General features: G+C 38.2%; 1 protein-coding gene across 1 annotated transcript in view; it reads right to left on the bottom strand.

Annotated features, from left to right (window-relative positions):
* The window catches only part of MEOX2 (mesenchyme homeobox 2), a 73,489-nt gene that overhangs the window by 6,641 nt on the left and 53,104 nt on the right, over positions 1-13,744 (bottom strand). The window contains exon 2 of the mRNA XM_044429497.1: positions 8,843-9,015. Coding sequence (XP_044285432.1) covers positions 8,843-9,015 — 173 coding nt within the window. The remainder of the gene's footprint in view (positions 1-8,842; positions 9,016-13,744) is intronic.

Raw genomic sequence — 13,744 nt, 5'->3', positions numbered from 1 at the left:
TACTTTACAGGCACCAACTTACAAGCATTAGGAATGGAAAGCAAAATCATATGCAATATCCAACTCCAGCTGGTAAGGCACACCCAGCCCAGTGGGAAATGAACAGAAAAGCCCAAATCTAAGTCAACACTCAATTCAGAGACAGACTAAGAGTGCCAAAGTTCCCTTATGCATCTCAGACCCTATTGGACAGGAGACTTTAAAGAGCTCCTGTACAAGTTCTTGAAGATATTAGGCAGGACTTGGCCCATTTACCTACCAGCTGATCTCTCGAACCACTTTTCTTAGCCCTTGGCCCAATCATTTTCCATGATTCCTTATAAATTTGGAATTATTCTGCCGTATTAATAAGGGTGGGCCCAATAATTTCCACAGGATCAAAAGTGTTTAAAAAGCTTTCTTAGGAATTATTTTGTTGTTCTTGTTTATAAGAAGGCATAAGCAATGGAGGCCATTGAAATATTGAGCCAAGCCTCTGTTTATTATCAAATTCCATGTGCTGGGCCCTTTGTTTTGTCCATTTTTTAAAAAACAACATTGTTTCACTAAAGTTAACATTAAAAGAATCAAACTTCATAAAAGATTAAAAATCCATCTTTTCTTTAGGTTTTAAATGTGTCACCTTAAAAGTGCTAGTTAACAGGTTTTAAACTGCATGTTTTATTACAGATGGCTTAACTCAACCTTTTAAAATCCAGGCTCTGTGTAGTTCACTTAGCACCATTAGACTGTCAAATTCTCACTGCTTACTTTTTAATAAAGAACAACTTATAGGGTTATACTTTGGAACAGGAATAGTACTGAACCGCATTTATCACATGTGCTAAATATAACAACCTGTGAAGGATGTTTCATGTGCTATTTCCTCCAGAGATCAAATTCAGAGAGATGAAATCTGAACTTCCTTTGGATTTCGTGACGAGTCAATAATGGAACTGATACATGATCCTGTTGCATTTTAGAAATAGGAAGGATGTGTGAATTCTGAAAATCAATTCTCTTACATTCCTTTAAGTCCACACTTTATAGAGTTCCTGTATAACTGAAACTGTTAAGTGGCTTGCTTGAATATCAGAATATATGCTGAGAGGAAAGGGAACTGTCTGAATCTGAGAAAGAAATAGTCGTTCTAGACTTATATTCAAGTCTACAATCCACATATAAGGCAGTTGAGAAATGCTGTGAGTAATGGCTTGCTGGGGAATTCTGGGAGCAAGACTTTCTGTCTGAATGATTTTTGTCTAAACATACATTGGATTGCACATTGAGCTGTGCTCTAGTTCCATTAAAATCACTGGGATTTAATCATGACTGAATTGTCCCATAGATTTCAGTGGAACTAAAGGATAACTGTCCTAGATATTCTTACTTGGAATAAATCCTTCTGAGATCATGACACGATCCTGCGCCCAGGATTGAATGCTGGACCTAGATCCAATCCTTAATAACGGGGGGCAAGGAGGAGCATGCTAATCTAACATTCTGATATCCATATTAACAAATAAAAGCTTAGCAATGCACATTTGTGATTTATTTAAATAGACTGCTTCTCCCAAATTTTTGTGATTCTAGGCAATTCAAACACACACACACACACGGAGAGAGAGGTTGAGAGTAACTGAGCAAACAAATGAGCAGAGGTTCTAAGAGTTCCTATAGATCAATATCTGGCATAGTGAAACAAGCCCTTGTAAAAGCGTTGGGGTACCAAACTGGAATCAGTGTGTAAGATATGATGCACCACTTGGTCACTTTTGCCTCATTTCTGGAAGGAGAGCAGGATGGCTCGAAGTAATCACAGGAACCCGTCTATTTCCAAGTGAGAACCCAAGTTCTGTACATAGACAAGCATGGAGTATTGACCTAACATGGTGCTGGATTTTGCCAAGTCATTTCAGAGCTCCATATAAGTCACGCTAAATCCAAGCAAGTCCATGTAAGTGGTTTGTGGATTTGACAGAGAGTCTGGCATGGCATGGGATAAATGCAGAGGTTTGACATACTTATAGAACCATCCTCTGTTGACTCAAAAGTATGCCCACTGAGTTCAGTGGGACTTATACCCAATAAGAGTGAATAGGAGTAGAGCTTGAAATCTACTTTCTTTAAATGAGCAGCTTTTTAAATTGACACACACACACACACACACACACACACACACACAATTTTCTACATAGTACATGAAATAGAGGGCTGTGTCAGTGGAGCTGTTACAGCAGCAGCAACAACAACTATTTCTACATTAGCAATTATGGGTGTAGGTTATGGATCTACAAGGCACATCTGCTCACTGGTATGAAAGTACAGCTTCCTTTCCCTTAGTCGACAACTTGGTTAGTATTTAGGTCTCCCAGACTGATGAGTAAGCTGTTGCTTAAATAGGATAAGGAATAAATGACCTCAGATTGAACATCTCCTTGAGAGCAGGCACCAAAGAGAAACTTTTAGCCTCTCTGTTATATTCTGAGGAGAGTGCCATAGTATTCTGAGTGTTAGGAATACAGGTATTGTTTCAAGAGGCTCAGGGCAACTGTGGAAAGGGAACAGCCTGATAAAAGTGTTTGCTCTCTGGGTCAAACTCTGGGTTCATTTCAAGACAGGTGGCTCCCCTGAAAATGGCACAAGGTTGGGATCGGTTCGGAATTCACCTCAGTGCTTTAAAAGCAGGTCGTCAGCTCTTCAAGAAAAGAAAGAAATTGTGGTGATTTTCTTTCTGTTACATCCAGAAAAATACATGTTTTCATGTATGAATATGTAGCTCAAACTGTATTTGACAGGCTCTCTTACAGGCAGCTGAGGCAGACGTTTCCTCTGGGATCAGATCTCACATTCCAAGGCCAGAAAGCAGGAAATGGACACCATTTCAGAAACAAAATAAAACATAAAAACCATACCCCACCATTTTTGTGATCTCTCTTTCCAATAAGGTGGTTGCCTGACCCGCCCAACAACACCTTATAAAAACTTCCTGTGTAGAAGAAGCAGGTGCAGTATTCATACGTTTACTGCAAGACAGTTCAGCCCATTCTAAAGTCATACAAATATAAGGTCAGGACTGGGCTGAGGGAATGGCATCATTGTAATGTTCTCGGTTTCTGGATATTTTAAAACTTGACTGAAACCTCATCCTAAGTGAAAAACAGCCCTGTGACATTTTGAAAGCCACTATATTATCCACCACAGGAAATTACCCACAAATCAACAAACAGAATATTGTCTTAATTCAATTAATTAGCCCCATTTCAAAGAATGTTGTTTCTTATAACAGCAAAAGAAATAGTTCTTAATATTCTCTCAGGACCTAACCATATGCAGCAAAGAGCAGTAAAGAAAATTTGGGGTTCTTTCTCTTTTTTTAAAAGTTCTGCTGGGAGATGGACTGACACAAATTTAGATTGTGACCGCGTCACTGGGACTGAGGAGACAATTGATCTATTCCTGTTTCATTCAGTTAAAGGTTCATTCCTTAGATAATGATATAACTGGTTTTGTTTAACAAATTGGAACACATATACATATTGGCAATACAGTTTATTTCACTTCATTATATTTTAGGGGTCATTGTATAGTATTTTCAGATAGGAAGTACCATAATCCTAAATGTCTCTGCTCAGAAGCAGGTCCCACCAAATTCTATTGGTAAAGGTGTCTAGGATTAAAGTCCATATATCTTAATAGTACTTTTATAATCATTTTACATTTTTAGAACAGCCTTTGAAAAGTGGCAGAGGTTTGACACATGTCAGGCAACTGGTTTAATTCATAGAACTATTCTGTAAACAAATATATATATATATATATATATATATATATATATATATGGCATACCAGGAGTTTTGCTTCTTTCCTGTTTTTGTCACCCATTTCTCCACTTTCTTTACACTCTGCCAGTACCATGCCATGAACTGAATTGTCCCCTATTCCTATGGATGCTTTGATCTTAAAAAACAGGCAGCCAGCCAAATAAACAAAACTGTGAGCTGTCTTTTTTCTAGGCATCCATCATCACATCTGAATTGACATAAAACAACTGTATAATTGAGTGATCATTACCATTTATACATAACTAGTCCATTGTTGCATTTAATCTGATTACACAGGATTTTCTGTTCATAGTAAATTGAAGAATAATATATCACATCTGAAACCTTATAATTTTGTCTTTATTTTGTTAAAAAATGTGTGTGGACAGTCCCTCTTTTTCACTATATTTGGATGGAATAGAAACATATCTATTTCACCATCTCCTTGGTACCATATGGCAATTGGTACCTCTGTCACAATGTAGTGTACACAGTTTGGATGAAACTTTCTTCAAGGTTCTTTAGGATGCTTCCAGAACGAACAGTTCATAACATCACCAAAAGATCCTGTGCAACTCCTGTCTTTCCTTCCACAGTAAATTATATATATATGGAAGCTTCCAATATATATGGAAGCAGTGCTAGAAAAATACAGAAGAGTTAGAAATGGAAGACACCAACATCTGAATCACCATAAAGCTCCAAGAATAAATCCGGGCAATTGCCCAATAAAAGCTTTGCCTGGAAGCATCCATAGAACATATACAATAATGGATATATCAAATTTACAAATGTGTTTGTACACAGTCACTGTCGAATTACTGGTGCTGTCAAGTGTGTGCTATTTCACACATAAATAGGTAGCTGTCTAGAAAATAACAACTCCTGTTCTGTTGGGTAGAAGATGAGTATGTAGTACAATGGACATAATCCAACACATAATAAAAGTTCTGCTCTTAAGTGATTTGATTTTAGTGGCTTGAATCCAGACACCCTCATAATTACTGTAGGTACATTCAAACAATTGGCACAAGGGAGTTAGGACTAATTGCAGTTTAATTAATTTTATTGGATCTACAGTAAGTATGGCTAATTCAGGATCCATACTTGTGTTTAAGTATGCTGAACTTGGCATTCAGCTTTGGCCAGCATGTAGGAACCTACTCTTCATTCTCTAGCAAGTTATGCCTTTAAATATAATCATTAGCATATCAAATTTGTCTGTCCTATTGAACAGCAAATGTTCAGATAGCAAATGTTTTATCGGGTTTTTTCTTACTCCAATTTCATAGCTTTCAGTCACTTTTAATTGTTGACTAACAAAATGTTCATAAAAGCTGACCAGAAATTTATGAACATGGATGTGCTACACTGGCTCTTCTTCAGTATATGGGTAGGTAATATAAAAGAAATGTATATTTGTGATCAGTTTGCAGATACAGAATAAGAGCTACTATCAAAATGAAAACCCTGTTCCTGGATTAAGGGTGTGATCCTATGCACATTTGGACTGGAAAGAAAACCTACGAATCCCAGCATGCCCTTCCAGCCACAAGATTGCACCCGATCTAGTATTTTTATGTAGAATCCAATCCTGAGTCTACGGGCATTAAGGAGAAAGCAGGAAACAAAAGTACAAGGAAGAAAGATGGTAAGTAATAATTAGATGTGGACAAATCTGTTTCATTTTCTTTAATGTTTTCATTTTCCAATGCACCAATTTGCTCCATTGTTCTATTTTTTCATTCATTCGCAAGTGCTTTTTTCAAGCAGTCCCTTTGAAAATTCATACTAACTTTTAGAATAAGCAGTTTTCCATAATATGTGCCAATTTATATGCTACTTTCCCTAATAGCACATTTTGATAGCTTTTTTTGTATCAGAGAACTGCATTGCAAAATTCAAAGATGTGAGAAAACTAAAGAATAATTGCATTCTTGTTCAAGTATTTGTTCAAGAAATGAAAATTCTGTTGGCTTATAATTAAATGTGATTCAAACTCATTTCTTCTGCTTCTGAAGCAATAATACCAGAGAAGGAATAATAGATACAGTAGGCAAGAATCAGGAATGTTTTTTGTACAGAACAAAACAAATGAGGCATTTTTGTAGGGATTATGAGGAGTATAAACCCAGGCAGCAGACACACTTAGATTCAAGTTATAGGATGTACCTGAACATGCTTTACTGTGGTCTTACTTGGTGCAATCCCCACTTAGATCCAGACTAAAATGCACTAAGATAGAAGGATTAAACCTTGCCTCCTACCTGTTGTCCCTCTGGAGTGAATGGAGGGTTTTCTTTCTTTTAGTCATCATGTGTGTATATTTCCAGTGCAGGTCACTAGAATTCATTGCTCTCAATTTTGTTTGGAACAGGTCAAAATGTGATCTGTGAAGCCAATTTCTTCACTTTCTCTTTCCCATGGATGGACAGATAGCAATAAGCCGTGGTAAACATCCATGTGGGCTATAAATGTTTAAAGGCTGTGTAAGACAACACAAGAACAATTTGCACAATCACTGACTTTTAGCTTTTCACTTCCACTGCCTGCTTATTTTCCTCAGCCCATTACAGTTTCTTTATATTCAGCCCCAAAAAAAGAGGTCATGTGAGAGTTCTATCTCTGGATCACCGTATGTTTTTCGTCAGACTACTAGAAATGTTCCAAAACATCAAAAAAAAAATGAAAAATGAAAATTACACCATACTTGTTTGGGTTTTTTAAAAAGAGCAAAGCCAATTGTGGACTTTGCCACTGACCCTCACGACCCATCCCTATGATTATTTCCAAGACATGATGCTACAGGAAAATCAGCACTTGGATGTCCACAATGTTTGAAACATCAATACTTTATGAGTAACAAATGTGCTGTTACCTCTATTCAGTGTTCATTTAAACCAGACCTTGCCTGCAAAAGCATCATTACTGCATTCCTGGGATATGTGACCCAAGGAAACACCATGTGCTCATAAATGTGCTATGTTCCACCAAGCTTGAGCTGCTGCGTTTGCTAGACAACTGAGTCAGTTCCAAATCATCTAGAGTTCAACCAGTGGATATACCATCTGACCACTCCTGTCCTGAGCTAGCTAGACCGATGGTCAGACTTGGATAGGGCAATTTCTTATGTACCTTCTGAAAGAGCAACGGCTGCAGCTGCCTTATACTAAGTCAGGCTAGTGATCCATCTAATTCAATACTGCCTACTTGGTAGAGAATGCTCTGTGCCTTCTCAGACTAGAGTATTTCCCACCTCTGCTTGGAGATGCCCAAGACTGAAGCTGGGACATTGTACCTAAACACATACACCCCATCCTCCGAACTATGGCTCTTCACAAATGGGAATCTGCATGCCTGTGTCACACTATGTGGTTTGAGGTAAAACTACTGCAGAAATATAAATTCAAAGATAATAGAAGAAATTAGAAAGACCACTGTACCAAAAGAATTTGACACATGTGCTAACCCCCAAAGAAAAGAAAATGGAGCAAGTCTTGCTCTTTGCATTCCAGGTTTTCCTGGAGGTTTTTCTACTCATACAGAAAAGAAAATGTGGGAAATGTCTTTGGCTCAGCAGTTCTGGAGGCTATTTTCCTCCCGTTCTATGGTTCAGATATATCCTAAATTATTCACCAGCACCAGTGTGATCAATTACTCCTGTGTACCATGTAGTGAATGAAACTCTTTTGGGATATGGAAATATTCTCATCATACTACACTCTAGCCTTTCAGACCTGCAAGAGCAAGTGTGTGTGTATGTTGCATTCAGTGCCAAATCACTGTGGAACGTTCTTGAAGCACATACCTGTAGTCCACCAGCTAACTGTTAGTAAAAGAATATGTCATTTTGGTTAAACTGAGCTCCCTTGAAGTGGACGTGGTCCCCAATCCATGGGAGCTTTTCTCACACATAGCAAGTGTGCATAGCAAGGATGATCCATCAACCTTCTGCCTGGTATGGATGGAGCTGGGGGACCTTCTCCAGGGGCACAATTCAGGTTCAGAAAAGCTTCACTGACAGGCAGGGCCAGAGATATACTGAGGCAGAGCTAAAGGCCAAAGAGTTATGGCAACAAATATCGTAAGTACCAGCACATTTGAGCTTAAATATAAATTAAACTGAGAGATGGTGTCGGTGGCTGGAGAACTTGGCTGGGGACCTGGGAAATCTGCATTCTAGCGGCATTTGGCCATGAAGCTCACTGAGTAATTTTGAAGCAGACACTCTCACCCAATCTACCTCACAGGGTTGTTGTTCTGAAGATAAAATGGAGCCCTATACACTGCTTTTGCTTCCTCACAAGAAGAAAAATGTGGGGTATAAATGCAATGTGGTGATGATAAGAGCTTTAGGAGAGGCATTTCAACCTTTTAACATGTGGAAAAAACTACACAAAATCCAGGAAACCATCAGAGGATCATTGCTTTCCAAGGGTGCCTTTGGAAAAAAAACAGGAGGCCCAAAAGGGAAGGGAGTAGCCTATATGCAGGGTGTGTTGTTGTGTCATGCAAGTTGGCCCACTGTGTCCTTGGCAGAATAGAGTCAGGGATATAGACAAAAAGGGTTTCCCTCACACTAAAGGAGTTTCCCTCTCCCATGTACTCATGCCCTAGAAAGGGTTACTCCTTGAACACACAAAAGTAAATTTCATACAGCTATAGAGACAAGTATAGAGACACTCATCTTGTTGTTATAGGCTAATATCATCATCAGTTCTTTTAATATTTTGTTTGACATGTTAGAAGTGTGACTACAAAAGGGAAGTAGTTTATCATAAAAGGAACTGTAGAAAGTGATAAATTCATTTATAGTATAAATGCTCAGAAAAATTTAGAAAGTCACAAACAGAGAATACTGAATGTTCAATGGACAATCCGAAACTGCATTTGTTCTATTCTGGCAGACATGGCTCTGAGCTCATTATTTTTCCATGGCTGTTACAATGTGCTAACAGATTTTATAAGTATCTGTTTCAAAGATAGCATGAGGTAACTGCCTGCACTTAGAACCCCGTTAATTTAGTTTACATTGATACCTGTCTTTCAGTAAGATCCAGGTTTACTGCTATCTCATATCTCCGGAGTCTGGTGAGGTAGTTGTGGTGGGCAAACTCTGCTTCTAACTCTCTGATTTGTTCTTTGGTGAAAGCTGTTCTTTCTTTTCTTGGTTTACTGTTGACTTCAGATTTGTAATTTCCCTCTTGAGAATCTGAAAGAAAAACAAGATCACATCAGGGGTTATGGCAAACCTAGGCTTTATTGGAAAGCGAATGTTACAGAGGAAAATAGTATTAATAGTAATAAGTCTCAAACATACATTTTCTGTATTGTAAAATTATTGATACAGATGGGAATGCTTATACAAAGGGTACAGTATCGCAGCTACGGCTGATAACTGTATACTATTGGAGTAACTGGTAAAACTGCTGCTCATTTTAATAAATCAGGAATACTTTGTTGAAGTTAATGACCTCATGTGGCGATCCATCTCTGTAGCAGTAGGCTGCTGGTCTTATGAGTATCTATGTTCACCATATCATGAGTGTTAGAGCTTCCATATACATACACAGTATTGTTTCCAAAAACCAGAGAGCAGTTATTCTTCTGTATTTCAATATGTTGCCCCCTATGGTGTTAAGTGGATGATTTAATATCCTGATTAACACATGACTGGGTCTGTGAGGAACTGAAGTAATACAATCTGTGTCATGTCCTTCTGTACTGTAATTTGCATAGATATTGCGGAGAGAGGCTATTAGCTTTCTTCTAAGAATGATGAATTCTCCTAGGACCATCTTCCAAAGAACTGGTATTCTTCTGCTCAAAGCATTATTCAATTCTATAATACTGAGAATTTTAAAAAGAAAAATAATTAGAATTAGTAAAAATAATGTTATCCTTTTATACATTTTTATCTATTTGTTCTTAGAATTCTTTGCACTAAATTATTTTTGATCTTTGACATTAACAAATCATTATCTTGTCTTCACCAAGTTGTGCAACACATGGTCAGTCTGGTCAACCTTAGCCAGGGAGGATAAGCCTATTAACGACCACTAGTAATGACAGCCAGATATTAACTCCAGTAAAATATGTAATCAGGAACATGACAGGAAGGATGCTGCCGAGTTCATGCTCTGCTTTTATGCTTCTTGTAGGCATCAGGTGGACAGAATACTGGACTTACTAGGTCTTAAATATGATCCAACATAGATCTTATTTTCATATGTTCACCAATCACCAGTATGACATAGTGCATTACATGACCACTCCCAGCTTGGAAAAGGAGAGAGCTGAATCCAGATTTCCTTGGAATGCAGTAAATATTAGCTGAAACCAGACTTAGCCAAGTTTGGAAAATTAAATTAGTCAAGGTTAGACAAGCTTGGAGAATCCTATTAGAGCTTGGAGAATCCTATTAAGTTTAATCAAGCTTGGAGAATCCCATTAAAATCAGTAGGACTCAAGATATTCATGATTTACTTGTTCCATTGAATTAAGTGGGTCTACTCTAAACATAATTAAGTCTGGATTCAACACCATAAATTTGGTTGAACATTGCATGTGATATTAGGAACTCCAGGTATGGCTTTCACTGCTGGAGGCTCAGACTGGACTTGGGAACCATATGGAAAATTACATTTATTTATTTATTTTACAAATGTATTTCAAACAACCATCATACAGCCACCATTCATTAATGCTGACAGCTTCAGAAATAAATGGCATTTACTTATTTATTACTATATGCATATATGCTATTAGCATTATGCTTTTTTATGTAACTGTTACTTGGGATCAATCTATAAAGGTCTTTTTAAAGCTTAAACCATTTTTAATTATTTTTCTGAGCATTCTTCAAAATACTCTTTCTAAACATTCAAAATTATAGTCTCTCAGTGCTTCAATGCAGTTAGTCTGTACTCTAAAATAATGAATTGATTACATAAGACTGGACCTTTCTAGGATCCATTTCCCAGAACAACGTTTAAAATCTAGCTTATTGCTTTCTAATTATTAGTTGATTCCTGTTTCCATTTAAACACTTCCATGTTAGAAAAACTTGTAGCCTGTGACAGGGGACGGACATAATGGGAGTTCTATCTATGTAGGAAAATTACCATGTGCAAAGTGGCCCTAATCAAACTATGACCCGTGTATCAGATTTCCCTGCCCACCCAATTTTTTTAGCCATTTGTTTCTAATCTTGGTATGTCGTATGCTGTAATTCCAAAATTAGCTAACGTTCAGCATGAGAATCACTAGTCAACTTTTGGCTTCATCAACCATCTTAAAAATGTCACAGATAAATTCACACTTCAGCTGCTGATTTAAATAGAAACCTGCATCAACTTCCAAGCAGACAAGCCCATAAGCAGTCTCATTATGACTTTCTCTGAAGGATGAGTCACTTGCATGCCTGAGATTGCCTTGCTGGCCACAGAGCCCAATAACGACAGCTAGAACTTTGAAGAGACAATGAGAATGATTTGAATCCAAGTTTACCAGCTGCTTTGGGGAAAGTCAAAAAGTTTTCCTTTTCATTTTAACACGAACTACCAAGTTCTTTCAGTCATCATTGCTACTAGTGCTAAAATAACTGGAAATGGCTTTGATGGAAAGCTTGTGTCGTAACACATAATTTTTAGAAAGGTATACATTGGCAAGGGGCATAGAAATAAATTTTGCAAACCTAAAAGACAATATGCTTAAACTGTAGCCTGAAGAATCAAAGCAAGAAGAAAATCTAAAGGAAAAATCCTCAGCCATATGTCACACATGAATAAAAAGCTTGCCATACTTTCAGAATATCTGGCCATAGCTTGTCACAGCTGCCCAGGAAAGAAGTGTAGCTCACCCTGCTAGGATGGTTCCTTATATGAATTTGGTGTAAAGATCTGCTGATCCTCTCCCATCCTGCAACAACTACCATGGCATTCTGTGTGAAACAAGAAAGACAGAGCCAGAGAGTGCCATCCTGTTTGCCTCTGAACAAGCTCCAGAACAAAGCTGTGCCTGCTTTGTAACAGTGGGCAGACAGCCCTGTAGGCCTGAGGTTCCTTGCAAGAGGAAACAAGTCAGGGCTTAAATGCAATAATAAAACTAAAAATCAGCTCTGAGCTAATTAGCACGACACAACTGTGTATGATGGGTTGCCACCCTTGTTTGTTTCAGGATGGCTTATTGTGGTGTCTGAAGTCAGTGCTGTTTCCTTAGCATGCTAAGTTAACCACACAGAAGCCATGCTGAGAACCTAGACATGTTGTTGGGTACTTCATGGTGGCTTGCTTTCAAAGTGGCCTCTTGAAATGTGTGACCCTGGCAGAGTGGCTAATGGATGGCATGTCAGGAAGAACGACAGACCCTGCTGGCAGGAATGGCAAGAACCTCAGCTGATCCTCACAATCTGCCCAAATCTCCCTCAAGGGGTACAAAAATATTTGATATGTGCAGATCTCCATGAAACTGAAAATAAAAATCAACAAAAAAACCTCTACTATGCCAATGAACACATTTGTACCCATTAGAGCACCAAACTAAGCTGCTGACATTGTGATGCAAAGGTCCATGGGATTCCTGTCTGAAGCCTGTGTGAAGATGCATGGGAAAGTAAGACATTGCAGAGTCCGTGTTCATCTGTCCAGACTAACCAGTGGAACAACGGTGCCATTTGAGGTCCATAAACTCTTAATGAACTATCCATGGTACAAAAGCTCAATCCCAAAAGAGGTTCAGCACCATGGATAGCTCACTTAATGCTTCAGCTGAAGCCCAGATAAGGTCTTCTAGTCCACTGACACTGAAGCCAACAGCCAATGCTGGAAACAACCTGTGTTAGTGATTGGCGACCAACCCATCATGGCTTTTCAGTGTCATTTATTGAGATGTACAGACCAACATACCGACTCATTTGGTTACCCTCTGTAAAAAATGGTATTGTAGAACTGGAAAAACATGTAGAAAAGGGCATTCAGCATCATCAAGGGACTGGAGCACCTTTCCTACAAAGAGCAGACTATAACCTTAAGAGCATTTTGGTTTAGAGAAAGAAGATAAATAAGAAAGTAAGGTTTTTATAAACCAAGGTTTATAAAATTAGGCATGGGACAAAGGAAAGCATAGCCCTCCAGGTGTTAAACGGAAGCTCTCATGTTCCTTCACCACTGGCTATGCTGACTATGGCTCATGGGAACTGCTGTCCAACCACTTCTGGATGGCCACATGTTTCCTGGGGTAGAGAAAGAAGTTGGAATTTTTGTTCTATTCCGTATAATTATAAAATTCACGGTCAACTAATGAAACTGATTTAACAAGTATTTGGGACACCCAAACGGAATGCTGCTTACCCAGTATACAATTCATGTATGAAATTTGCAGTCATAAGATGTGGCATCAGAGGCTCAGAGTGCCTTGTGTCAGTTTGGGCTGATATTCCAACTAAGAGCGGAGTCTTTAGAGTGAGTCTTATGGTACATAGTCACACCCTGCTAACTTTCCATTTGGATTATTTCAATGTATGCAATGGGACGACCTTTAAAAATAGTCTGGAAATTTCAGAAAAATCCAAAGGAAAAGAACTAGATTGTCATCCCACAATGTATTGATTTCTGGACCACATTCAAATTTCTGGTTTTAATCTTTAACATCCTAAAGATTACTTGAAAGATCTCCTCCCATGTTACCTACCTAGGCATTAAGATCACAATTTGTGATCCTCCTTCAGGTGTCCCTGAAGGGGGATGGTGACAAGATTATCAGTGATGTCACCTCATTTGTGGAACACCCACTACAGAGAGGCTCAGCTGTTATGGAATTTCCAGTTCCAGGGGAAGATTTATTTTTAAAAACATTAAGAGCAGTTTTAGTACTCTTATTATGATGTTGATTTAAATTTGGTTTTATAGTGTTGCAATGATTTTATTCTTTTCTGCAGATTT

Source organism: Varanus komodoensis, unplaced genomic scaffold (assembly GCF_004798865.1).
Source record: "Varanus komodoensis strain SLA01 unplaced genomic scaffold, ASM479886v1 scaffold2, whole genome shotgun sequence".
Taxonomy (NCBI): Eukaryota; Metazoa; Chordata; class Lepidosauria; order Squamata; family Varanidae; genus Varanus; species Varanus komodoensis.
This window is presented reverse-complemented; position numbering and strand designations above follow the sequence as displayed.